The 26,519-nt window shown below is 56.3% G+C and overlaps 1 protein-coding gene across 2 annotated transcripts; it reads left to right on the top strand.

Moving 5' to 3' along the window:
* Positions 1–2,388: 2,388 nt before the first annotated feature.
* MAEA (macrophage erythroblast attacher, E3 ubiquitin ligase) lies at positions 2,389–24,755 on the top strand. Of its 2 annotated transcripts, XM_087828676.1 has the most exons (10): positions 2,389–2,469; positions 13,773–13,955; positions 15,532–15,735; positions 16,888–17,010; positions 17,652–17,765; positions 20,053–20,129; positions 20,538–20,646; positions 22,743–22,876; positions 23,636–23,831; positions 23,980–24,755. In XM_087828676.1, exons 1-10 carry the CDS (start codon positions 2,401–2,403, stop codon positions 24,073–24,075), a joined length of 1,305 nt encoding a protein of 434 aa, XP_087684802.1. In that variant the 5' UTR covers positions 2,389–2,400; the 3' UTR covers positions 24,076–24,755. The 2 variants fall into 2 exon arrangements, with proteins under 2 accessions (XP_087684802.1, XP_087684806.1); XM_087828680.1 differs by lacking the exon at positions 17,652–17,765.
* The last annotated feature ends 1,764 nt before the right edge of the window (positions 24,756–26,519 follow it).

The following is a 26,519-nucleotide window of genomic DNA, read 5'->3' as shown; positions in this document are numbered from 1 at the left end:
ATTCTACCACATCTCACATCTCATCCTCCCGCGGGGGGGCCTCGGGAATTCTTCCAGTGGTACCCCAAGAGCCCCACTCCCACTGGCAACGGAGAAAGATCATCCATGCATTTCTCCGATAACACAGGGACACCGGGTGTGCAACCCCAAGGTGTCCCTCTACTTTTTGTGAGTCATCATCTGCACGTGGCCATCAGGTGAGGTGGCTGGAAGAGGCTGCTATCTGGTAGAGGAGAAATACCTACCCATCCTCATTCACCTCATTATCAAGGTGTCCTCCAAGAGTCTGAATCCAGAAGGTGCAGGGAATGAGGAGAGCCTCCAGGAAGCCTTGTCCCGTCATGTCGCTAGCTTCCAGGCAGTGCCCCAACCATTAGAGAGGGAAGAACTAGTCCCTCCCATCCCCACCGTGACTCAGTTTCTCTCCAGAGATAAAAGGCCAGGAAACAGGCAGAAAGAACAGCCTGAACCCCAAGGCTACCAGTCCAGGTGGAAATCCATCTTCCAGGTCAGGGGCCAGCTGTCAAGGCAGAGGTTGCTGCCTCTGTTAGAGGTGGGCTCTGGGACACCAGTGTCAAGGCCTGGCCAATGAGCTGCTGGTGGGCCCTTGGTTGGGCACCAACTCCAGCCTGACATCCTGGTGGTGTGTCACATGGGGAGCCTTTTTTCTTGTGGGGAGTTCTCTTATTCAAAGGGAGCAAGACATGCCATTCCTTAGCAAGACCAAGCTTCTGGACACAGCCCGAGATGGGGGAGGGAAGAAGCAAGTTCTGAAGGAGACCCAGGCCCTGCTGGTGTGGCTCAGTGGTTGAGCATCAACTTATGAGCCAGGAGGTCAGGGTTCGTTCGATTCTTGGTCAGGGCACATGCCCAGGTTGGAGGCTCCATCCCCAGTAGGGGGCATGCAGGAGGCAGCCGATCAATGACTCTCATCATTGATGTTTCTATCTCTCCCTCGCCCTTGCTCTCTCTGAAATCAATAAAAACATTTTTTTTTTTTTTTTTAAATGAAGGAGACCCAGGCCCGAGGGCAGAGGCATTGCTGGCCAAGCTGCTCCAGGCAAGGACAGGTGCTGTGTTCTGGAGTAGGAGGTGGCAGCCTTACAGGAGTGGGCCAGGTAGCCCTATGGCACCATGTGCTCAGGTCCCACAGACACAGGCTGAGGACAAAGTTCCCCCTTCAGGTGCCATGGCCGGTGGGCCTAGCTGCCATAGCCCCGGCCCTGTGTGCTCCTTCAGTGCCAGTGCAGCTAAACCAAGGACAGTGAAGTCAGGGGACAAATAACAAGAACCCCATCAAAGCCAGACAGACCTAAGATAAAAGTAAAACAGTAAAAGAATAACCCCAAACTCCCCTATATGGGCATTTTGCTGCATCAGCATTTTTAAAATGCACTTGGAACCAGCTGATGAATATTCTGCTGAAATCCCTAAGATTCTTGACCGCAGGGGGTGGGGGTGGGGGATAAAAAGTCCTCTGGACAAAGACGCAATTCAGGCTCACTCTGGAGCAGGGGTGGGGAATGTCCGGCCTGCTGGCTGTGGTCTGGCCCTGCCAAGGCCTCACCCAAGAGAAGCAGTTCCAGCCATCACATTAGGGGCGAGTTCATTAAATGTTTGACCAAAGACAGCAGGCTACTTTTTAAGCTGATGGCCCTTGGCATAATAAGGTTCCCCACCTCTGCTCTAAAGCATGCCCAGGCTGGGCCCTGGGCATGAACTTTTAATTTTTGCTTTGAGAGCTGCTTTTCCTGCGAATGAGTTTTAAATACTCCTTTTCTCCACCAATAGGAAACCTGGGGTTCCACATGCGGACCCCAGCAGCTGTTAATCTGGACATGGGGCCCAATGGCTGACATGCAGCCCTGGCCTGCAGACATTCTGGCCAGTTGCCAGAGTGGTCACTTCCTGGAGGGTCACTGCCACCAGGGGGTCACTGCCCGAGGGGTTACAGCCTATAAGGGCGGTTCCGCGGGAGACCCCACATCAGTCGCCCCCACAGCCGCGCCCCTCGCGGGTCCCAGCCGGGCAGACCTCGGTCCCGTCCATCCCGGTCCTGGGGCTCTGGGCGGCGGGCGCACACACCAGGACGGCAAGGCGGCGGGAGCCACCCGGGGCCGAGAGGCCATCCTGCCCCGCCCCTAGTTCAAGGAGGGGACCGCCCAACTGGTCTTCCCGCTGATTGGCTGGGCGAAAGACAGGCCGGCGGTGATTGGTCGATCCTGACGCCTCTCGGCGCGCTTGCCGTGGCTGTGCCTTCTTCCGCCGCCAGGCCGATGGGCGTACACGATTGGTGCGAGTGCGTCGCCCCGCCCACCCGGCACCGCCCCGCCCCGTGACGTCACTACCCGGCGTGCCGCGCGCTCCCCCTCCGCCCGCTAATGTTTTGGCCGACTCAAGATGGCGGTGCAGGAGTCGGCCGCCCAGCTCTCCATGACCCTGAAGGTGCAGGAGTACCCGACGCTCAAGGTGCGTCTGCGGGCCCGGCGGCCGCGCCAACCGGCTCCGCGGGCCGCGGGGGGCGGGGGCGGGGGCGGGGCGCGCCCTGGGGCGAAGGGCGGGGCCTGGGGGCCGGGCTCCCCGGGTCTGCGGGTGCAGGGTCTGCGGGGCCGGTCTGCCAGGTCCGGGCGTGTCGGGCTTCCGGAGGCGGCGGTGTCCGGGGCCTGCGGGTCTGTGGGGTGTGCGGGGTCCGGCTCCCCGAGGGCGGCGGGGGCTGCGGCTGTGGGGTCCACAGGGCGGGGTCTGTGGGTCTGCGGGTGTGGGGTTCGGGGGTGCAGGTCTGCCAGGGCCGTGGGCCGGGCTCCCCGGGGCGGCGGGGTCCGGGGTGTGCGGGGTGTGCGGGGCCTGGCTCCCCGGGGCGGCGGGGTCCGGGGTGTGCGGGGTGTGCGGGGCCTGGCTCCCCGGGGCGGCGGGGCCCGCGGGGCCTGCGGCTGTGGGGTCCACGGGGCCGGGTCTGTGGGCTCTGCGGGTGTGGGGTCGTGGGGCTCGGGCCTGCGAGGTCCTGGGGGCCGGGCGGCTGGGCCTGGGGCCTGCGGGCTTGCGGGGCCGGCGCGGCGGGCGTGGCTGCGGTCGTGGCTGCCGGGCCTGCGGGGACTTCGTGGCAGGGCGGGGAGCGCGTCGGCCCGGCGCCGGCTTCGCCCTCGGGGTCCGCGTCGTGGCCCCTGCGCCTGACTCAGCCTGAGCCGCCCGTCTGACAGCCCTGGCGGCGGGCAGGCCGGGTCCGGGTCCGGGTCCGGGGTCCGGGGTTCCGCCTGTGGGGTCCCCGGCGCCCCGCCCAATGCCCCGCGGCGGGTGACCAGCTGTCCTCCCTGCGCTGAGCGTCAGAAGGTGCCGTGTTGGTTCCCAGCCACTAACGAGGGAAGCTGTAAGGAGAGCCCCGGCATGTGGTGGAAACCCATTTTGCGGGGTGTTACCAAACCTGAAATACAGCCCTGGCCACTCCTGGGTTGCCGGTTGGGTGACCTTGGACGGTCGCTTAGCCCAGTCGCATTCCATGGTGTTCCTACCTAGCAGGGCGCTGTGCTGCTGCTCAGCTCGTTGGGAAAGGGTTTGATGATTGACTAGAGCAAGGGCCTGGGGAGAAATTCCTTCACGGTCAAGGTCACAGCATTCCCGGGGAGCCCTGGCTGGGCTTCAGTGCTTCCGGATTTCTTCCCTGGGGGCCCCACCTCTGTGGTGGCTGGTGGCAGTGGGTGCAGTGTGGCCAGGTGGCTGTGAGTCCAGCCCCCTGTGGTCACCACTTGCTGGGAGACCTCAGGCTCTGAGATGTTTACTCCTGTCCCGAGTAGGCAGTATGAGCTCTGATGTCCCCTGAGTGCGAAATGGGGGAACCTCATATTAGAAGATGCAGGACGGGAGCTGGAGCCAGGCTGCCTCGCTGCAGCATCGGCACAGGCTCAGGTGCCCTGCTCTTCCTTAACCAGTGGTTGACGAAGGAGGGGACCTGGAGCAGGCGCCTGTTTGCGGGACCCCTTCAGGCTTAGGTGGTCAGCGGGTGGCTCACAGAGGCCATGATACCAAGCTCCTTGAGGTGCCAACATCAGTGGGGGAACTGTTACCTGCTGGCCTGTGTTTGGTTCAGTCCACCATCAGGTTGTCATTTGAGCTGACAGACAAGGTTCAAAGGTCAAAACTGGTGGTCATTTTTGGTCCTGGCTGGAGAATGTGACAAACATCCGACAGGAAATGGTTTCTCCTTCCAGCCCTCCTCTGTGATTTCATAATTACGAGTGTGGCTTGAGTTCCACAATTAAGTAGCCGTTGATTGAAGTAGTCACACACATATTCACACAGGTAAAGGAATGTTGTCATTTTAAGTGAGCTTGCCAGATTTAATGACTTTACAGGCAGAATTTTGCCGTCAGACGCTGCCTGCACCACTTGCCTCCCAGGCTGTTCAGGTTTCATAGTAATTCCTGATCTGTGGACACATGTCAGTGCTGAGTTAACATTTTTTCCTAAAAGTTTTCAGGACTGATAACCTCATGGATAATGAGGTTTCACTGGGGATCTAGGGGTCCTTGACTTGGACACGTTTGTTGAGAGATCTATTAGTATTATTGTTTTAAATATCTCTTTATTGATTTCAGAGAGAGGAAGGGAGAGGGAGAGAGAGATAGACACATCAGTGATGAGAGAGTCATTGATCGGCTGCCTCCTGCACGCCCCCGACTGGGGATGGAGCCCACAACCCAGGCATGTGCACTGACCAGGAATCGAACCGCAATCTCCTGGATCCTAGGTTGATGCTCAACCGCTGAGCCACACCTGACTGGGCTTGTTGACAGATTTAGCAGGATGTTGGAAGAGCTGATGCCTCAGGAGCTGTGCTGTGCAGTCCTGAGCAGGTTCCAGACCTGAGGCACAGGGTGGAGGCACAGCATCAACGTCAGGGAGGGAGGACTGAGCACTAGGATCCTGGATGGTGCCACTGTGCTTCTCTTATCCAAGGTCCGGTGTCCTGCAGGGTAATGGGGACAGGAATGTACTGGATCAAGTCCTCAGACATGATGGGAGTCCTCACATTTGCAGCCCTGGGGCAGTTTTTCACACCCTCAGGCCTGGGGCTCCTGGGTACCCAGAGAATTGGGAAGAGAATGAAGCTGCCGTGAGGTGCTCCTGCCCTGCTCTGATCCGTCCTGGGTGGGGTTGATGGCATAGGCCTCTCTACCTTGTGGACATTTGGGCTGGATGGTTCTTTGTCATTGGCTTGAGCACTGTAGGATGTATAGCAGTACCTCTGGCATCCACCTACCAGGTGCCAGGAGCTTGACCTCAGAATGTCTCTGGACATGGTCAGATGTGCCCTGGGGGCGAAATCACCACCATGAGAATCACGAGACCTGATCTGGCTTCACAGAACTGGTTTTTATGTTCTTATAAGCTGGGGCAAGAGGTGATGGGGGGGTTGGCAGCCTCATGGTCTCGCCCTGGCTGTGTCCCTTACCCTTGAGTACCCTCGGGTATCGGGTGTAGATCATGCCCTTCCAGCCTTCATGGACAGAGAGGGGAGAAACTTGGGTGCCTGTTCCACTATCTTGAACTAATTTTGTTTTTAATAGTTTTTTCTGACTGTGAAAGTAACTTATTTATTCTCCAAATTATTCTGCTAATTGTCCCATTAATATTTTGGTGTGTTTCTGTCTTTTCCCTTTAGATAGCTGAAGTCAAGAAGTATTTTAGAGACCTTCCTTATTATCACCCAAACCGGGGAGTCTGCACAGCCCAGGGGAAGGGGTCTGGCATTGGTCACCCAGCCACCTGCCTTCAGGGCCTGAGATGGCGCGATAGCTGAGTGTGTCATGTCTGCTCTCCTGTTATCAGACCCAGGCAGGTCCTGTTTGTTGGTGCCTTTGTTTTACAGTGCCTGACTGTGACGCACAGGGCACAGGCTGAGGCCTCATGCACCTCCCACAGCTCTCGGGCACTGCTAGGGGCATTGCGGTGTTGCAAAGAAAAAGACAAGTAAGGTTCTTGTCCTGGTGCAGCTCCTGTCAGTGGGAGGGAGGCACTGAACATGTGGACAGGACATTTCAGGTCCCTTAACGACCAGGATGAAGGTGAGGCAAGTGGGGGACCTACAGGGGTGGGTGCGGTGGCTTCAGTGATTGACCGTGGACTTCTATTTTGGGAGGACTTTGTGGCCATGTTGAAGTGTTGACAGACCCTAATCTGTCCGCACCCAGTCCCGTTGGAGCGATGTGACTCAGGACATTCCCAAGCCATACAGAAGTTATGATTGCAGGCCCACTGAGTGCCTAGACCCATGGGGTGCCACGGGCGCCACGGCTGCAGGTTAGCAGGAACAGAAGCAGGCCAGGAAGACAGTGGCCCCAGAAAAAAGTGGTGGCTGGCACACGTGGCAGTGCGTGAGCCTGGCATGGCCAGCATTCTTCCTGGGGCTCTGGGTGGACTGGGGTGTTGGGTGCTGACCTGAACGTGAAAGCTCTGTATCTGCCAGGTGACTGTCGGGTATTGTCAGGTGTAAAGTGTTTTAGAGTTTTTATACCTGGAGACCATTATTTTGAAAACTGAGAAAAAGAATTACCTACCATTTCACTAACTACAAACTAATTGTTAATAACTAAACATCCCCAGAGAGTTTAACACTGGAACTATTCAGCCAAATGGCTCAGTGGAGAAAAGCTCTGGCTGTGCTCATGGGCTCACTGGCAGCAGTCCTGACCTCAGGCCGCGTGCTCCCAGGTGGTGCTCAGGCCCTCCCCGTCTCAGCCTCCTCAACATGACCTGCCTCCCTGCTGTGCCCCACACCCTTATCCCTGTCAGCTTGGGCTTGGAGCCCACCCCTTGCCTACTGCTGCAGCACTCAGTCCTTCCTGCTGCCTCACTTTCCCCCTCCGACGGCTCTGATTGCCCCATCCTGAACATGTCCTCCTCCAGCTGCTGGTCCTCTGTGCCCTCCACCCCAGTCTGGGAGCTTCTGGTCTTATTTGGGGTAAACTTCAGAGTTGTTGGAGTGGCCCCAGGCCCTTATGACTTGGCCTCCTGCCTCTCCTTCCCTGCCCCCTCCCTTCTCCCTTCTCCCCGCCTCCACTGCCCTCAGGACTGAGCCACAGTGGCCTTCCCACTGCAGCAGGATGTGCCAGCATGGTGGGTCCTCAGCCTTTGCATTTGTTTGCTTTGTCCAGAATCCTTTCCCCCAGGTGTCCATATGGCTTATTCCCTCACCTGATTTGGTCTTTGCTCAGGTGTCACCTTCCCAGTGAGGTCACTTTATTTAAACTGGAAGCCCCACCACCTCCTTTGCTCCATCTTCTTGGCTCCTACCTCCACCTGACAGTGTGTTTTGCTTCATTGTTTCTAACTGTGAGTTCATAAGCTCTGGGAGGGCAGAGAAGAAATAATTATTCAATTAAAAAATAGACTATCCAGCCTGGCTGGGCATGGCTCAGTGGTTGAGCATCGACCTAGGATCCAGGAGATGAAGATTCGATTCCCTGTCAGGGCACATCCCCGGGTTGTGGGCTCGATCCCCAGCACGGGGTGTGCAGGAGGCAGCCGATCAATGAACTCTCATCACTGATGTTTCTCTCCCTCTCCCTTCCTCTCTCTGAAATCAATAAAGGTATATTTAAAAAAAACAAAACAAAAAACTATTCAGTGTTATTTTGGCAATTCTGTCCAAAGCAGTAAGAATTGAAATAGAAGTAAATGTAACTATTAGAATGGATGAGACATAACATGTTTATGTGCCCGTTAAACACAAGCCAACTAGAGAGGGTGGCCAAGACTGTGTGAAAAAACACACAACACAGCCGACTAACTGGGAAGTGATTACAATGACTAAGAAAGGCCAGCACAGCGACTGGGCACTTGATAAATGCACAGAACCCCATCCCTTTTCTGTGACCCAGCAGCAGCCGTTAAAGCAGGTCATTCACAGTCACCTAACAGAGCAGCAGGTTACCCAGCGGCCCGGAGACCTGGCTCCTCAGCAGCCCTGAGGGAGGTGCGCCACAGAGACTGCGCCTTCCTGTTTGACAGTAGTGGCAGCTGTGCAGCACCCCTGCCTCTGTGCGCTTGCTCAGAAATTCCTTATTTATCACAGGAACCAGCAGGAGGGGCCAGACCCTGTTTGACCCCACAGTGGTATGAAGTGCTACAGTAGCAACCTTGTTGCAAAAACGGCTGCCTGCTGTTTATATTTTTTATCTAAAAAGTGAGGAAGTGCCCCAGCCTGTGTGGCTCAGAGGTTGAGTGTTGACCTATGAACCAGGAGGTTATGGTTGGATTCCTGATCAGGGCACATGCAGGCTTGATCCCCACTAGGGGGTGTGCAAGAGGCAGCCCATCAATGACTCTCGCATCATTGATGTTTCTATCTCCCTCTCCTTCCTCTCTCTCTAAAATAAATAAAAACATATATTTTTTTGAAAAGTAAGGAAGTGAGCTGTGCTGGTGTTACTTATGACACGGGACAAGGTGCCCATGTGCTTTGTGTTGGGTTTGGTCAGTGAGCCATCCCAGGCAGTGGGTTGAGGCCCTGGAGGATGGCCGGGTCCCACCTGCAGCGCCAGGCTGACTCAGGATGTGAGGCTTGTTTTGTTTTACTTTGCTGCCCTTTCTGAAAAGGACCATCTCATGACTAGTTTTCTGCAGGTAACCAGCGGATTTTGATGAGATGATGCACCAGCACCGGGAGGAGCGTGTGGAGGTGCTGACCACCCTTCCCTCCTTAAACTGGTCTCATCCTACCCCCAGAGCTGACCAGAAATGTCATTTTTTCAAGGAGCCTATTTAAAATGGATGTTTGGACCACTCCTGCCCGTGGTGAGCGTCCTTCAGGGGTGCCATGCTTGGGAAATCAGCTGGGGTAACACAAAGCCACCGTGGCTGGGAGGCTGTCCCCTGCACACCCCGGGACAGACAGCTCTCCAGGACACAGAGGGACGTGCACCGCCATACAGGGCTCAAACAGTGCCTTAGAAGGTGTTCTTGGCTTTATGATAAATAAATAGAAACCTCTTCTGAGGTTTCTTAATTGTCCGTGAAAGATAAGAAACCTCTTGCCAATGGGGAAACCCTTCCTTCCTGTGCTGGTAAAAGTGGCTGAAAACATCGTGATGACAAATGAAATGCATTTCTTTGTCAGCAGATACCATCAAAGCCTATGGCCAGCACGGCAGAGGCACAGGAGCTGGGCACTGGAGCAGACAGCCCTGGGTGGGAGGGGCGTGTGGAGCTGGTGGGGTGCAGATGTTCCCTGCAGGTCTTAGCTGTGCTCGCCAGGTTTGTTTCAGGTATAAAAACAGGAAAGGCTTTTTTTTGAGAGTCACTGATGGGGAAGGAAGTGCTGGAGGAACCACATCAGCTCAGTGACTGGAGAAAACCCATGATCTCAAAGGCTGCTCGCAACCAGTTACTAAGGAAAAACCAAGTAGATACAGACCTAAGTCTCTGGTTTAGCAGATAAGATAGAACCAGAATTTAAAAGCAAATAACAAACTTTATTTTTTTTAAAGGGAAAGTCACTTATATTTTTAGAATTTTTTAAAAAAATATGTTTTTATTGATTTTTTTAGAGAGAGAGGGAGAAAGAGAAACACTGATATCAACATTGATTGGCTGCCTCCTGCACACCCCCTATTGGGGATCAAGCCTGTAACCTGGGCTTGTGCCCTGACCAGGAATCAAACTGGGAGCTCCCGGTGGGTGCATAGGTCGATGCTCAACTGCTGAGCCACGCCGGTCGGGCAAATAACAGACTTTAAAAACCCACCAAATATGGACCATAAAGAGCCGATTCAAATGGATGAGAAAGAGCCAAGACCGCTCTTCCTTGTGGAGTGTTGGACATGGCCACAGACAGAAAACGTGTAGAAGGGAAACTGTTGAGTCATAAAATTGCTATTTTGTAGGTTAAAAAATGATGCCTGGATAGGCCTGTGACATTTAAAGAGATTCAGAACAACTGCATAAAGAAAAGCCCAGGATCAGATGCTGTCACTGGTGAACTCTGCTCTGTGTTTAAAGAAGAAAGTGCAGGACCTTGACAGGCTCTCCGAAGAATAGAAAGGAACTTCTCCCAGCTCTGCATTCTATGAAGTCAGTGCTACCCTGATGCCAGGACCAGACAAAGACATCTCGAGAAAACTGTCAGCCATTATTCAACATGAATGAATATAGGTGCTAGGAACCGTCAACAAGATGCTAGAAAACCGTGTCTGACAAGCTGGTGAAGGGAGTGTGAACGGCGACTGTGGGGTTTACCTGTACCGCAGGAATGCAAGGTTGGTTCAACATGCAAGGTACCGTCCTCATAGTGCAGAGGACAGAACCACTCCATCTTCACCTCGCTGACACATGCAAAGGCATTCAACAGAATCTAACCCCTTTCCACGATGAAAACACTCAACCAACCAGGAACAGAAAGGAACTTCCCCAGCCTGGTCAAGGGGATCTGTGAAAGCCCACAGTTGATGCCATGCTGCTCCCTGAGATCAGGCACAGACACGGGGTCCTCTCTCCACTGCTGTTCAGCACTGTCCTGAGGCTCCAACCGGGGCAGTGTGGCAGGGAAAAGAAGTGAGGCATTCAGGTAGAAAAGGAACAGGCAAAACTATCTGCAGATGAAATGCTCCTATCTGTGGGAATCCTAAGGAACACGCACACACCTGTTAGAACTAATGAGCAAGAGACGGGATCCATACGTAAGACATTGTGTTTCTGTACCTTAGAAATGAAAACCAAGAAGGAAATCAAGAAAATTTTATTTATAATAGCACCAAGAATAATAAAATACTTAGGAATAAGACTTACTATTAAGATAGCAGTGCTTCTCAGATTGATCTACAGATTCAGCACAGTCCATAAGAAATTTGTAGTTGTCTTTTTTGAAGAAATTGACAAGCAATCCTGAAATCTTTATGGAAATGCACAGGACCCAGAATAGCCAAAACAGTGATGTGGGTCAGCTCAGGCGGTTGTAACAAAGTACCAGAAACTGTTCGCAGTTCAGAGGCTCGAGTCCAAGGTCGGGGTGCAGCGTGGCCGGTTCTGGTGAGGCCGCCTCCAATTGCAGAGGGCGACTTGGCAGAGATGAGAGCCCTTGGGCCCCTGCTAAGGGCACTAATCCCATTCATGAGGCCCCACCCTCGTGACTTAATCTACCTCCCAGAGGCGCCATAACATTGGGGCCTTTGTACCCCCATAATTCATGATTTCAACATAAGTTAATGGGGGCACAGTTGGTCCATGGCACCATTGAACAACAGCTCCCACCCCTCCATCGACCCCAGCACCCACATCTCCTTTCTGTCTCTAGGATGTGGCTGCTCTAGGGACCTCATGGAAGGGGGCTCCCACAGGGCTGTCTCATTAGCACCGTCCTCCAGGTCTATCGTGTACGGCCTCGCGTGCTGTCCTGCATTTTAAGGCTGAGCTATACTCCATGTGTGGGCCATGTTTTCCTAACCCTTTCGTCCAGAGCTGGACACTCAGCTGCTTCTGCTCCTCAGCTCTTGTGAGGGTGCTGCAGAGGTCTCCTTTAGGGATTCAATGACCCTCGAACAGACGGGTTTGATCTTCACAGGTGCAACTTACCTGTGGTTTTTCACGGTAAGTATACAGTTGGCCCTTTGTATCCCTGGGTGTCACATCCACAATTTGACCGACCACCAACTGAAAACAGGAGTTTTGCTCTGAGGTTGGGGATCCATATATGTGGAGGGCAGACAAGTATTTGTGGATTTTCGACTGCGCTGGGGTTGGCTCCCCTAGCCCCCTTTTCTATGTACCTGGAAGTGGGATTGCTGGGTCATGCGTGTTTGAGGAACCTCCATCCTGTTTCCACAGCAGCTGCACCATTCACATTCCCGCCACAGTGTGCAGGTGCCAGTGTCCCCGCATCCTGCTGGCACTTGGTTCTAGTCTGGGCCATCCTAGTGGGTGGGAGCTGGTGTTTCTCCGTGGTGTTGATGCTGCTCCCTGAGCACCTTCAGTCCGTATCACCTGGGAACGTAGTAATGTCTGCGGAAGATCTTTGCCCGTTCTTTAGGCAGATTACTTGGGGGTTTTGTTGAGTTTTAGGAATTCTTTGTGTGTTCTGGACATGAACTCGTGCATGGTGTGTGGTTTGCACACACTTCTCTGTTCCTGGGCTGCCTTTCCTGTTGACAGTTCCCTTTGTTTCACAGTTTAAGTATGATACCGCCCGCTGGTCTTTTGATTTTGTTGACTGTGCTTTTAGGGATATATTTTTATTTACTTTTATTTGAATTCCTCCAGTTTATTACATTTCTAGTCATGTTACCCATTTATTTAGACAATTTTTTTTTTTCCCTTTAACTACATTTTTTTAGTCTGACTGTATCTTTTATTAGTTTCTTTCTTCGCCGCTGTTTATTGTACCTCCCGTTACCTTACCTCGTGGACTGTATATTTTTGTTTGGCTGAGGCCTTTTGCTGAGTCCCTTTCCTCCCAGAAAGTTTGTGGGCACTAAATGTGGAGGCCCTGAGCATCTGAGATGACCCACATTCCCTCCTTCTTCAGTGATAGTTTGGTGTGGTTTAGAATCTTCAGCATTTCTGAAATTCCATTCCTTCTTTTGGCAAAAGCCCTTTGGGAAAGAGGAGGCAGGGAAGGAGCTGTTGGTTACCAAACAGCAGGGTGGGTTTGGGAAGGGCTGGAGCCAGCAGGAAGGGCTGGGTGCCCTGGGCGGAAGGCTGAGGAGCAGCTGGCTGGAGAGGCTGCCACGTGGCTCAGCACCACACACTCTGAGTACACGGAAGTGAACTCTAGGAGCTCCTGCTGGGGGCTGGGCTAGTCACACCCCTGACCTTGGACATACCCAAGGTCCTGGGCTCTAGCCTGACTGGTGGAGAGGGTGGGGTGGCCAAAGGCAAGGCCTGAAAGCTCAGCTCTGGGGAGCGTGCAGCAGGCTCAAACCCTAAGGGCCAAGTGCAGGTGAGTCCTTGTGTGGGGGGGATGGGGGCAGGAAGTACAGGTCAGGGCCACTTGGAGGTGAGATGAGTGGGGGTGTAGGGGCTGGCAGGGCCCCAGAGGCAGTACTGAGGTGATGGAGTGTTTGCAGCTGTAGGAGTGTGGCTGTGCCAGGGTGGGCCAGTGCAGTGTCTGCCCTGTGGACACTGGTCCCTCATGCCTACCCACGATTCTGTGCAGCATCGGCTACCTGCACCCCAGACAGGTACCAGGTCCTGAGTTGGTTTCTTTCATCAAAAGATTAAGTTCTGACTATAATCTTACAATATAAATTGTTGGGACTGGGTACTGATGATGGACTGAAGATGAAATTATAGCATCGCCTGCTTCCTTTGGATAAAAGTTAGAAACAGACATCCATGCCCAGGCTATGAAGCTGGCCTTGGCATCTCCCCTGTGCTTTGTCGGCTCTGGGGCTTGGGGATGCTTTAAAAATTTACTTTTTAGCCTCACCCAAGGGTATGTTTTATTGATTTTAGAGAGAGGAAGGGGGAGAGACATCGATGTGAGAGAAAAGCATCAACTGGTTGCCTCCCATATGCATCCCGACTGGGGATTGACCTGCAGCCTTTTGGTGTACAGGATGATGCTCCAGCCAACTGAGCCCCCCCCCCCCCCAACGGCGGGACGGTTTGCATTTTTCTGTTGGTCTCTTTGTACAGGAACATTTGTGAGCCTCTGCTCGTGCCATCTTCCATGGGGCTCAGCCAGGTTTTATAGAACCTGGACCCTAAGGAAGTGCTGTGAAGGAGGCCACACGTCCCACGTGGGACTGTGGGTCTTAGCCCTCTCTCCCGTTTCCCCTCTCCAGGTGCCCTATGAAACACTGAACAAACGCTTTCGAGCTGCTCAGAAAAACATCGACCGTGAGACAAGCCACGTCACCATGGTGGTGGCCGAACTAGAGAAGACCCTGAGCAGCTGCCCTGCTGTGGACTCTGTGGTCAGCCTTCTGGATGGCGTGGTGGAGAAGCTCAGCGTCCTCAAGAGGAAGGTCGGTGCTGGTTCCGGGCCTGCCTGCCCAGGTTGTCCTGAGAAAGGGCTGTCTCCTGTGGGAGCTGGGACGCAACTGGGCCATGTTGTCCTGAGAGGGACTGGTCACGACCGGATGTGGGAGGGCTGTGCTGACAGGTGGCCCCTCCATGCTTCCTGCACTCCGGAGCCTCAGCACAGCCTCCAGTCCTGTTCTTCCTCCTGTGGGCCTTGCCATCCTGGCTCCAAAGTGTCCCCAGGCCCACACGGGCAGGCTGGATGGGGAGGGGGTTGGTATATTATATTTAGAATTTCACCTCAAAACAGCACATAGGGTTTTTTGTTTCTGGGAATGGTAGATGGCACATTTGCACAAATATGCCCACTGAGAACAACCCCAAAATTGTGATATTTTAAAATACCTTGCTGAATGTATCAAAGAACTCCTGAGAAGAAAGGAATCACCAGGAAGGCAGGGGTCAGAAAGGAGCAGGGGAGGAGGGCGTACTGGCCACTCCATGCACCGAGGAGCCCCTCTAGGGCCTGGTGTGCCAATGACCTGGGCCCGGATGCTGCGGCCCTGCAGCTCTGCCCCTCTGATGAGGGTGCCCCAGGAGTGGATGCCCCAACAAAGCATTGCAGCCCTTCAACCTGGTGCAGTGGTCCCAGCAGGGCAGCCTCTGGGGCCAGGCAGAATAAATGCAGTTCTGCAGTGTGCGGCCCATCACGTGGTGTAGTTACCAGGTACAGGGAAGGTGACTAGACACAGAAGAAGCAGTGTAAGGGACTCAGACACAGAAGTGGTCAGAGACTGTAGTTCACTGTGCTTAACGAGTCAATAACAGCTTGAAAGTTTCTGCAGAAGACAAAATATAAAAAGTGATTTAGTTTAAAAAGAACCAAAAAACACAGCAACTGGAACGAAAAACTGTGCTTGCTTGTAACAGACACTTTAACAGCCTCAGACAGGTATGTGAGAGTCAGTGAGCCAGGGTGAGCACAGGGCAGGGTGCAGGGGGTGTCCAGAGGGAGAGCCCTGGCAGGAGCTCTGCCCTGTCTGCCTGTTTGTCTGGGCCTGGGTGGGCACAGAGACCCAGGCCTGGGCCAGGGCCAATCCACACCCTAAACAGGGCAAACAAAACAGAAAGGCAAGGAGATGCACCTTAAAGTCAGTGAGAGAGAAGGGCCGCTTGTCAGGAGCAGCAGATATCCCACGGCCAGCCCACTGCCCAGCAGCCGGCGGCCCGAAAGTGGTGCGGCCAGAGCGCAGGGCCTGCCGTCCTGCGGGGCAGCGCCCGCTTCAGCGCGCTGCTGGCCGCAGGCGGGACCCGCGGTGTGGGACGCTGCGGAACAGCTGAATTAGTTTTGAACAAAGCTGACTTTAAGGGAAAAAGCATCGTAAAAGAGCAGCTCAGGGTGTAACGATGCAGGATAACTGCGAAGCTGTACCAGATTAAAAATGCACGAACGTGGCAGCAGCTGCGGAAGGGCTCAGCCGTAGCCAGTGCGGACCGAGGCGCGGGTCCAGACTGGCCACACCGCGCCGCGGGTGGGGCAGCCGGCGCGCCCGGGCCGGGCCTGACGCGTCTCCGTCGCAGGCGGTGGAGTCCATCCAGGCGGAGGACGAGAGCGCCAAGCTGTGCAAGCGCCGCATCGAGCACCTCAAGGAGCACAGCAGCGACCAGCCGGCGGCCGCCAGCCTGTGGAAGCGGAAGCGCATGGACCGCATGATGGTGGAGCACCTGCTGCGCTGCGGCTACTACAACACGGCGGTGAAGCTGGCGCGGCAGAGCGGCATCGAGGTGGGGCGCGTCCCGGGCCTGCCCGCCCCGCCCCCGGCCCGATGTGATGGGCGCGGGCGCGGGAGACCGCCCCTCCCGGGCCTGGTCTCGCTGGTGCCGGGACCTTTTCCAGCACAGGGCGCGCTCTGGTCTGTCGGCGGCGCCGGACGGTGCGCAAAGGAGCGTGCTCTTGCCCCCGGCCAGGCGGCCCAGAGCCGAGCGCGCCCCTGCCGGATCCAGTGTCCAGGGTCAGGGTGGTGTCCACGACCCCCAGTAACGAAAAGCGCCATGTTTTGAACCTCTGGTGGCAGAAGCTCTGCAGAGAGCAGTGTCTTCACGGCCGTCGTGTCCTGGGTAGACCCCCCGGCTGCTGCTCTGCCCGGTGCAGGGACCTCCGGCCCCGGCCCCTCAGGGCGTCCCTTCCTGTCCTCAGCAACTCACTGCTCCCACCATGACCCCACCCTCCGTAGCTTAAATCCACCCACGTGTGGCTCCCACCTGGCGCTGCTCCACACCCCAGGCCGGGCCTGGGGCCTCGGGTACCCTGGTGCCGAGCTCGTGTCCCCTGGCAGGGCAGGGCCGGGCAGGCGGTGAGCCTCTGGTTCTCCAGGGTCGGGCCCTTGTGTTGGACGTTCCACAGGCGCGCTCCAGGCGGGGAGAATTTGCCTGGCGCAGCGTCCTTCCCGTGCAGCGCCTCCGCTTTCCTGCCGCCCGCGCGTGGGCGGGCCCTTGACACCTGTGCTGCGGGGGCTCCCCGGGCTGTGCCCGCCCTCTTGCGGAGCCTGGTCCTGGGGGCCTTGCCCTGCCGGGATCCCCCAGGGCTCAGCAGCTGCCGCCCTCCCCCCTGGCCACCCCTTTTCAAAACCCTCAAGTTTAAGTAAATCCTCAGAGGAAAAACAAAATGAGGGGATGGATTGCTGGGGTTTCCAGGTCTTCGTGTGAAGGGCGAAATGGGGGCAGGCCTGGCGCCCTCTGGTCCCAGAGTCCTGCTGGGGCTGGGCTCTCCCCTGCGGGACGGCCTGGCCCCGTGCAGACCCTCGGTGCCCCTGGAAGCTGTCTGGCAGGGTGCACACGCACGTTCGGAGGTCCCGGTGGGGCGGGCTGTGGCTCTGGGCGGGGGTCGAGGGGTGCAGGGTCCAGTGCTCTGAGCGTGCACCACTTCCTTCCCCCAAGGACTTAGTGAACATCGAGATGTTTCTGACGGCCAAAGAAGTGGAGGAGTCTCTGGAGAGGCGCGAGACCGCTACCTGCCTGGCCTGGTGCCACGACAACAAGTCCCGGCTGCGCAAGATGAAGGTGCACCTCGGTCCCGGAGGGGCGGGGCTCCCAGAGGGGCGGGCGTGGGTGGGCGGGGCTTCTGGGATGAGTGGGGTGAGGCTGTGCCACCTGCACTGCACGGGAACCAAGGCACCTTCACCTGCTGGTTCAGTTCTTTGGTTCTGGTCATCTGCTGGGGTTGCTAGGTGAGGTATGGGTTTTGGGTATTTCGGGTGGTGCATCCCCTTCTGCATAGGGTTTGGACCAGTGTTCTCCTTAAGCATGAGGTTCTGAGGGAGCAAGGTGTCAACCATGTGTAAGCAGCCCGTCCATCCCACCCACCTGCATCTCCACCGGCACAGGGAAGCCCTGTGGGGAAGCTGTTGTCCACCTGCAGGGGTGCAGAGTCCAGGCCGGGGTATTCTTGAATACAGCTTTTTTTGAGACCCACAAGCAGCTTAAAAAATGGACACCTAAACATAATTGCAGAGACTAAATATGCTTTCGGGAAGGTGTTTCCACCAGGGGCTTGCAGGGATGTTTAACATATATTAACCCTCCCGCCTCCGTTAGAAAACTTTGTTTTTTGTTTTCTAAACTGAGCGCCTTTAACCCCTCCCTGGTTGAGTTTGTCGTGTGCACATGGTGACCAGCCAAGGGTGACACTCTCTGCCACTCAGGGCCGCCAAAGCGAGCATGACGCGAAGCCGGGACGGAAAAGTAGAGTGGCCAGTGGCTCCCCTAAAGAAAGTGAGGATCTTGGTATGGAAACCATAAAAGGAAAGCCAGAATTGGTACGTAACACTCGCCCCACTCCCTGCCCCAGCCCCCACAGCCGTGCTGCTCGCTGAGCGGGAACTGGGTCGGAAGGAAATGGGCTTCCCGTCTTGACAGGTTGTCTCCGCAAGCCCGTTGCCTCCCAGACCCACGGCTGCTTGGCGAGGGCATGCCCACTCGGGCGCTCTCAGAAGGGGCCTCGCAGCCACGTGTGGGCAAATGGGCCAGGCCGAACAACCAATGGCCATTGAACTTGAAAGAACAGTCACCCAAAACTGTGCTTGGAAGACGCCCTAGTGACATAGCAAGGTGTTCATAAAATATGGACCGGACACATCAGGGCACTCGACTGCCTCCACAGTATGTGTGTGTGCGTGTGCGCAGTCAGGAAATTAGAGGAGGGAAGAAGCTTCGAGACAGAGTTCACATAGTTAGAAGGAACTTCTGAAGTAGGCGGTCGTGCCAGGTTAGTGTCTTGTGAGTTTACTGGAGTGGGATGTCCATACACTTGAGGACATGTGCACGATGACCTGTGATGTGCTGCGTGTCTGGGAGTCACAAGTACTACAGAGCGTGGTGAGCGCTGATCACCTAACTGTGTGCCTCCCTCTACACGTAGCCACCAGTGGGTGGCCTGCAGTATGCCTTCCCTCCCCTGTCCATGGTCCTGACAGAGACTGGTTGTGCCGGGGAGACGGGTGTAGAGGAGAGGTAGGGTCCTGTGGCTCCTCATCAGCACTGTCATGAAGAGATACAACTTGGGACCTGCTGTGTCAGAGGGAACCTGGGGAGCACAGCCGGTGTAGACGATAGGGCATGTCAGTGCCTGGAGCTGTCCATGGAGTTCGCGTAGAGCCCGGGGAGGCAGGCGGGTCCCTCCCCACTGGTCTGTGCCATACTTGCCACTCAGCACATGGCATCTGCCCCACGGTCAGGGGTGGGAAAGGTCCGCCTGGAGTGGAGTCTGGGGGAGAGTGAGGGCAGGGGGACCATCTTGCTGTGAGCACCCAGGGTGCGGGCGTGTGGGGCACCAGGTAAGTGGCTCTCTACACCTTTGCCTGGCTAGCCCCAGGGTCTGGGCAGCACGTCTGTGGCATTCCAGCCTCGTCTGTGGCATGAGGATGGGGCCTGAGGAACTTCTGTGGAGCAGTGGGGCTGTACAGCCAGGAGGTTTGGAAGTTTGGGGTTGACTGTGCAGTCTCCATTGTGCCACCTGGATCCAGGTGCTGTGGAGCTCGAGTGACAAAGAGGAGCCCTAGGGTTTGTCTCCTGGTCTGTTAGTCCCACATAATTCTGTTCCTTGTTTGAAATACTGAGTGTCATCTGGAACCATGGGGAAGATGTTACAGTTTAAATGACTGCATTTGGAAAAAGCAGCCCAGCTTTTCAGCTCAGGTTACAGAAGTTACCTTTGCCTGCTTACCCTCCACCCCCAAGCACAGCATTTTAGCCCAAATCTGCTTGACATCGCTGAGGTATCAGACTCGTTGTGGGGTGTCCACACGGGGCCTGGCTGGTGGTGGTAGCGCCCCAGACTCATGTGCAGTTTCATGCTGGCGCCTGTTAGACACGCAGGGCCTCAGCCAGTCCTGGCTCCTGACCCGCTCACCGCCTCTGCAGGCTCTGCCTGGTTCTGGCTGGCCACCCATTCCCAGCCTTCAACCAGGTGTCCATGTGACCTCCACCCTGGTCTCTGCACCTGCTTACACCCCTGTTCCTGTAAGATGCCACCTGGCCTCTCCTGCCAGGTGCCAGATGCTGGGGCCTCGGCACAGGGACTGGCCTGCCTCCCCCAGCAGCCCTGGTGTGGTGGGACAGACCAGCAGGTCAGGGTGGGTGTGACTGATTCTGTGACTCTGAGGCCGGCAGAGACGAGGCCCCAGTGGGCCTGGTGACCGAGGAGGAGTTGCAGTTAGAAGGGCTCACAGTGCAGAGGGGCCACCTGCTTAACTCAGGGCCTTGTGTCCCATACACTCTGAACTGTGATGGCCCCAGTGGCCTTGTGGTGACTCCTGGCTGCTTCTCACTCTTGGTCACACCTGTCAGGCCCACCCAGCCGCCTCCTAGGGTCCAGCCCCATGGTGGCCATGCTGCCCTTGCCTGGCTTCACCAGGACTTTACCAGGAGAGGCTGGGCAGATGAACTGCAGACCCAGGAGCGAGTGGGCTGTGGGCTGCAGGCTGCAGTGAGGGTTGGGGCGTCAGACCTGCCCAGGAGTGCTGTGCACAGTATCCAGCTGATTTGTGGGGTCAGCCAGGCTCCGTGGTGCTGCCATCTAAGCCGTTGTCTCGTCTTTGCCCTCAGAGCTGCCTGGAGTTCAGCCTAAGGATTCAGGAGTTCATTGAACTCATCCGGCAGAACAAGAGACTGGATGCCGTGAGGTATGCTGGTGACCAGACAGGCTCAGGGTCTTGGTGGAGGGTGGTGTCCTCAAGCCCACTGGCCCCTGGGGTCAGAGCGGGGAGCTGCACTGTCTTGTCCTCGTGGTCCGGGTGCAGTGTGCGTCCTTGGGGTTTGGGTTCGTGTAAACCAGGGTCACTGCAAGGCCCCGGGCAAATGCCCCGCACAGCCGGGTAACTCTCCAGGTGTTTCTGTGTGGGATCCTGTACCTGGTGCATCTCACACTGTCCCTGTCCTGTTGCCCTTGGGGCGCTTCTTTGCATCTGGGTGGAGGTCGGGCCCCTGGCAAGCTGGGCTCTGGGCAGACCCTGAGTGTCCAGGTGTATACTGAGCTCAGACCCTTGAAGGTGAAAGTGCAAACTTACAAGAACCAAAACGCTGTCTTCTAGACACGCCAGGAAGCACTTCAGCCAGGCCGAAGGGAGCCAGTTGGATGAGGTCCGCCAGGTCATGGGCATGCTGGCCTTCCCGCCAGACACGCACATCTCCCCCTACAAGGTAACCTGCACCTGCGGGCCCGGGGCTGTGAGGGCCACTCACGATGAGCATGTCACCAGCAAGCCTAGTGGGCCTTTCCCCATTTTGTTCCCATTTTATTGCTGAGAATGGATCACAGGATTTCTCTGTGTTTGGGCCTGGCGAGCACAGTACCTCCCCCAACTCCTCCTGCTGGAGGCTCGCAAACCATGACCACCTCTGCACGGCCTGCCCTGCCCTGCCATGCCATGCCCAGGGTCTCGGTACAGGTGTGCTGATGCCCTCCCAGTGGGTCACACTTGTCTCCTCCTCGGGGTTGCAGGGCTACACCCTCTGAGCTCTTTCCCAAATCCTTTAAGCTCTGCTGCCTGTCCATGAACAATTCTGACTTTAGTCATTTGTCCCGTCTCACACGTTATGTAAACACTGGGGAAGCCAGCTGCACCCTCAGCTCAGAAACAGCTTCCGCCTGGGGCCTCCAGCACAGAGCCGTTACAGGGCCGTTGTCCCTCCAGTTCTAGTGACAGGTCCTTCAGTCCAGCTCAGCCACCACTAGCCTTTCCCAACTTCGTTTACACTATCGTCAGACTGAGGCTCCCCTTCCTGCCTCTGCTGCCCTCACCGGGGCTGCTGCCTGAGGCTTGTGCAGCACCCACCTTGCACTTGAGTACTTCACCCCAGGGGCTTGTGGAGCAAAAAGGCCTCTTCGTCCTGGAGGCTGGGCCTGTGCCATGTGGGTGCTGCAGCTAGGGAGGGGCCTGGTTCCTCCCAAAGGCCCCCTCCTATCGCAGGGGTTAGGGTTCACCATGGATCCTTAGGGGACACGTTCTGACCACGGCACCCCCGTCACTGTGCCCGAGGACTGAAGGAACCTCCTTCCTCATGGACTAAACCAGCCTTGCTATCTGGGCCTTGAAGCTGCTGTCCAGGGCTTCCCCTGCAACTTACCCCAGGGCTTACCCCAGGGCTGGGCCTCACCCACGTGCCCTCACAGCCCCTGGTGGGACCCACCCCCACCCCTGCAGTGCTTGGCTGCAGGCCTCTGCATGGCATCTGGGACCTTCCCCCAACTGAACTCCCACAGTTCTAATCAGTCTTGAGGTCGTGGTGGTGACCCAAACTTAGGTCTTAACTTGTGCATCTCCCTGCTCTGGAGAAGCTTTGTGGCAAATGTAAGAAAGGCCTGCCTGCCCTTTAGAGCTAGATGTTCAGCTCAGGGTGGTCCTGGCACCCATGTCCCCCTCCCTGCGGGGCCTCTCGAGGGCACTTCTCAGGCAGGTGCTGCCTCCACCACCTCCAGGGCAGCAGGCTGGGCAGCCAGTGTCTCCTCCCTGAAGCTGAGCCCTCTGCCTGCCTGGGGTTCCTGGCAAACAGGTGTGCCCACCCCCTCACCAGAGTCAAGTGAGAGGCACAGCCCCTGGGCACATGGAGAACCTTGGCTCATAGGAAGCGGGCAGTTTAAGGCACAGGAAGTGTAGAGCTGAGATGCCCTGTGTCTTGGATGGAGCCGAGGACCCGAGCGTGTGAAGTGCGGCAGCTCCCTCATTCCCGGCAGGAGTCTTAGGTGGCTGTAAATGGGTCACACGAGAAGCAGGACGAAGCTTGAAGCAGAGGGTCTGGGCAGGAGGGCTTGGAGCTGCCTTTGCAGAGCTAGCCTCAACTGTGGGCTCAGCCCGCCGTGCACTGTTCAGATGAGAGTAATGTTAGAACAGTTTTGTTACTGTTGGAGTTGGGCGTGACGTGCTCCCTAGACTGGGGCTCACACAGGGTGGCTGGTTGCGCTCTCCTCCCCAATTGGTGTCAGGGATTTTGCTTCTGCATCTGTGCCCCCCCACACACACACACCTTTGAGTGTAAACCTGGTCATTTTAAGGACATTGACCGGATTTAGCCTTTATTTTCTGGAGTGAGGCTTTTCCACTCAGATCTCCTTGCTCCCAGCAAGAGGCTCCAGACTTGCTCAGCTGAGCTGTCCTTCCAGCTCATGGAGTCCTGTCCTTGTCACAAGACTACAGGATCCCACCTGCCAAGCACCCAGTGGGTTGGAAGGGGTCTTGTCCTGTGGCCCTGATCCGCGTGGGTGCTGTGTTTCGTCCTAGCTCTGCCTTCTCTTCCAGGACTTGCTGGACCCGGCCCGGTGGAGGATGCTGATCCAGCAGTTCCGATACGACAACTACCGGCTGCACCAGCTGGGGAACAACTCTGTGTTCACCCTCACCCTGCAGGCCGGCCTTTCGGCCATAAAGACTCCGTATCCTTCTGTGGTGTGTCTGTGACCCTGTGCCTCACGGGCCCTGGCACTCATCATGCTATGCAGGCCCTGTGCTGACCCCACCCGGGGTGATGCCCCAGCTGGTCGTAGAAACCGGCCCTGGCACTGCCAGCACACCACATCCATGGAGAGCAGGCGTTTGTGTGTCTTCTGGCAGCTGGGACTTAGACCAGTAGAATATCTTCCCTTTGGCTTCCCAGAATCCTGCAGAGTGTCAGCTGGTCTGAGTCCTTGCTGTCCCAGTGGTGGTCATGTCTCCGCATGTGGCCAGAGAGCTGACAGTCTGACCCTGCATCTGTGGGTTCCTCTTGAGTGTACTGGGCGGTCCCTTCCAGGACTCCATCCAGGTTGTCTGCCTCTTGCTCGTATTCTAATGCTGGGCACATGGGTCAGGCCCTGCCTGGGACGGGACGAGTGGCTGTCCTGGGCCTGTGCTGAGTGCTCTTGAGAGGAAGTGCTTGTTTGTAGGCTTCCTGATGTCCAGTGTGGTGAGGGCCTTGTGGGGCTGGGTGAGCTTGTGCGTCCCCTGCTCTCTGTGGTGAGAGGGGCCTGGGGGCTCTGGCCTCTGGTTTCACTCAGGCTTCAGGCTCTTTTCCTGCTGAGCACAGCGTTTTTTTTGCCTTGAAAGAAAATTGCTTGTTCTCAGCCTGGTGGCTGTGCGGCAGTGAGTGGCCTCCACGCACATGGCCTCACCCTGGATCCCTATTCCCCGTGACCCTTCCTTAACCTGGGGCACAGACAGTGCTACAAGGAGGACGGCAGCTCCAAGAGCCCCGACTGCCCCGTGTGCAGCCGCTCCCTGAACAAGCTGGCGCAGCCGCTGCCCATGGCCCACTGTGCCAACTCCCGCCTGGTCTGCAAGATATCGGGCGACGTGATGAACGAGAACAACCCGCCCATGATGCTGCCCAATGGCTACGTCTACGGCTACAACGTGAGGGCGTGGGGACCATGGGCAGGAAGCTTGGGGTTTCTTGGATGGGTGCACCTTCCTTCAGGAAGTGACTTTGGCTAAACAGGATGGTTTATTTCCTGATGTTCATCATGTGGTTTTTCCTGATGTGTCTTGTCTTGTTTTGCAGTCTCTGCTCTCTATCCGTCAAGATGATAAGGTTGTCTGCCCGAGAACCAAAGAGGTCTTCCACTTCTCACAAGCTGAGAAAGTATACATCATGTAGGCCCCCGCCTGCACCCCTGCCTGCGGCGGTGTTCCTGTTCCTTGCGACCAAAGACCCGTGAGCAACAACAGACACTTGGGAGCAGAGGAAGGAGGAGAACAGCTTGTACTTGAAAACCACCTTTGGATCGCAGGACTTTGTAACGCGAGTCAACAGCTGGTGCTTCTGGGAAGGGCAGTCCCCATCCAGCCTGGAGACCCATTGGGCACCAGGGAGACTCGAGACATTTCAGAAACAGCTTCCTCCCTGTTGCTAATGATGGGCCCTGGGAACAGGTGTGTCCTGCGTGGTGGCCCAGAGCATTGGTGGCCACCCCAGGTCTCCTGCTGCCACGGAAGCACCAGGAACATGGACTCTGTAGAACCGCTCCCACATGCCCAGCGCCCTCAGGTGGACTGGCTCTGGTCTCTCCTCCTGCATGGCCTGTGCGCCCCATGGGACCCACTGGACCGAGTCTGCAAGGCTTTGCGGTGGTTCCGCCGCTCAACTCTTAACGCTGTTGATCACAGAAACGAACAGTCTGGCTGAAGTAACCGCGAGGACTTGGGATCAAGTGAACCGTGTAGTCACACCGCCGTCCATAGAGGTTTGTACTTAGTGCTCATCTTTGCATGTGGATGTTGCTTAGCTAATAAACTGTAAATGTCAACCATGTTAATAAAAGGGTTTTCTATTTCTCATTCCGTGTGAGGCGGAAGCTGCTGTGCGTTTCTGACACCTCGGCCGGCCCATCAGTCAGCAGCATGCAGGGTGGGGCCCCACCAGCTGCTTGGCACTCCTGGTGGCTCCGCTGATGGGGATCCCACTGGGTCCTCTGGGCTTCTGAAGGAGAGGGTATCCCCTGCTGAGCAGTGTACCTTCCCATGCTCAGAGGCACCTGCTGAACTTGGGAGCCAGCGGTGGCCTCACCCCCTCTCCACAGCTGGTGAGGCCTCCCTGGAGCCGCACTCTTCCTGAGAAGTTGCTGGGCAGGGACTGAGTGCTGGGTCACACACGCGACCAGGGGGCCACAGGGCTGGGCTGTACGGAGTCTCAGGTAGGACTCAGGCCCTTTTTGAAGGGCCTCTGCCCTCTGCCCTCTGTGTCAGCCCCCAGGAGCTGCCCACCTTACTTGGGTAAATTTCTCTTAATTTGTGTAGCTTCTGTTGCTGTACCAAAGTGGGGCTCAGACACAGCTGGAGTCCATGTGCCCCGGTTCCCGACCCTGACACGTTCAATGCTGTTAACTTCTGTCCCCATTGCTAAAGCCGCAGATGGTCCCCACAGCTCCCCCTGCCTACTCTCCACCTGGGCTGCACCTCCTGTTCTGTGGACCCCGCCTGCCTGCACTTCTCCCCTAGCCCCCCTCCCTGGGTGCTGGAACCTGTGGCTTCCTGACTGGGTGCTGGTTGTCCTCTGTTCCCAACCCATGCCTGGGACCACATCCCGGATATAGCCTGCAGGCCGGCACCATGTTCTGCTTTAGGGGAGCAGAGCGTGGCAGTACCACCCAGTGTCACTGGGTGAGAACAGGCATGCACAGCACGGTCCCTGGCAGCTGGCCCTGCAGCAGCCGCCTCAGCTACAGGCTGCTCTGCGTGCGTGACCCGCATGCGTGACCCGTGCATCTGCGTCTATGGACTTGCCTTTCTGGACATTTCATACAAGTATAACCACAGTATTTGGCCTTTTGTCCAGCTTCTTTTATTTATGGTGGGTTTTTTTTTTGTTTTGTTTTTAAATATATCTTTATTGATTTCAGGGAGAGGAAGAGAGAGAGAAACATCAATGGTGAGAGTCATTGATTGGCTGCCTCCTGCACGCCCCCTGCTGGGGATCAAGCCCACGAACCAGGCCTGTGCCCTGACTGGGAATCAAACCCTGAACTCCTGGATCACAGGTCGATGCTCAACTACTGAGCCACACTGGCTGGGCTATGGTGATGTTTTAAGGCTGAAGGAGACACAATGTGTTCATCACCTCTCGACGGACACTTGGGTATTCCCACCTTTGGCCACTAAGCACAGCACTGCTGTGGACGGGCATGTCCAGGCTTTCGTGTGGGCCTATGTCCTTAGCACTTTTATCCCATTCTGCCCCTGCCCCAGGTCCTAGAAAACATCCAGTCTGCTGCTTGAGCACTTGTTTGTACTGGTGCCATGTTGAGCACCATGCTGAAGACGCCCCAGAGAGACCAAAGCACCTGGGCATCAAGCAGGCCTTCCTGAGGAAAGGCTGCAGCAAAACCTGGAAGAGGGGTGAGGCAAGGGCAGGGCACACAGCATGTGCAAAGGCCCTTAGGCCCAGTACAGAGCACCAGGCACATGGATGCAGGGGCCTGGCTGTGAATGGCGTGAGAGCGACCTTCAGGGTCCTCCTCTGGGGTGCTCACCTGTAGCCCTAGAAACAGGTGATGGCCAGGTCGGAGTGCCTGGGGAGCACCTGGGTGCACATATCCAATGTGG

This window comes from Miniopterus natalensis, chromosome 1, assembly GCF_054644295.1.
Source record: "Miniopterus natalensis isolate mMinNat1 chromosome 1, mMinNat1.hap1, whole genome shotgun sequence".
In the NCBI taxonomy this organism is placed as follows: domain Eukaryota; kingdom Metazoa; phylum Chordata; class Mammalia; order Chiroptera; family Miniopteridae; genus Miniopterus; species Miniopterus natalensis.
This window is presented reverse-complemented; position numbering and strand designations above follow the sequence as displayed.

What these genes read in the sequence shown, in the direction of transcription:
- MAEA (XM_087828676.1), top strand. Translation starts at nt 2,401, where the DNA reads ATGGCGGTGCAGGAGTCGGCCGCCCAGCTCTCCATGACCCTGAAGGTG. An exon ending in CGCGGCAGAGCGGCATCGAG is followed by an intron (nt 15,736 to 16,887) that starts GTGGGGCGCGTC and finishes CCTTCCCCCAAG; the next exon opens with GACTTAGTGAACATCGAGAT. An exon ending in CCCGGCTGCGCAAGATGAAG is followed by an intron (nt 17,011 to 17,651) that starts GTGCACCTCGGT and finishes TCTGCCACTCAG; the next exon opens with GGCCGCCAAAGCGAGCATGA.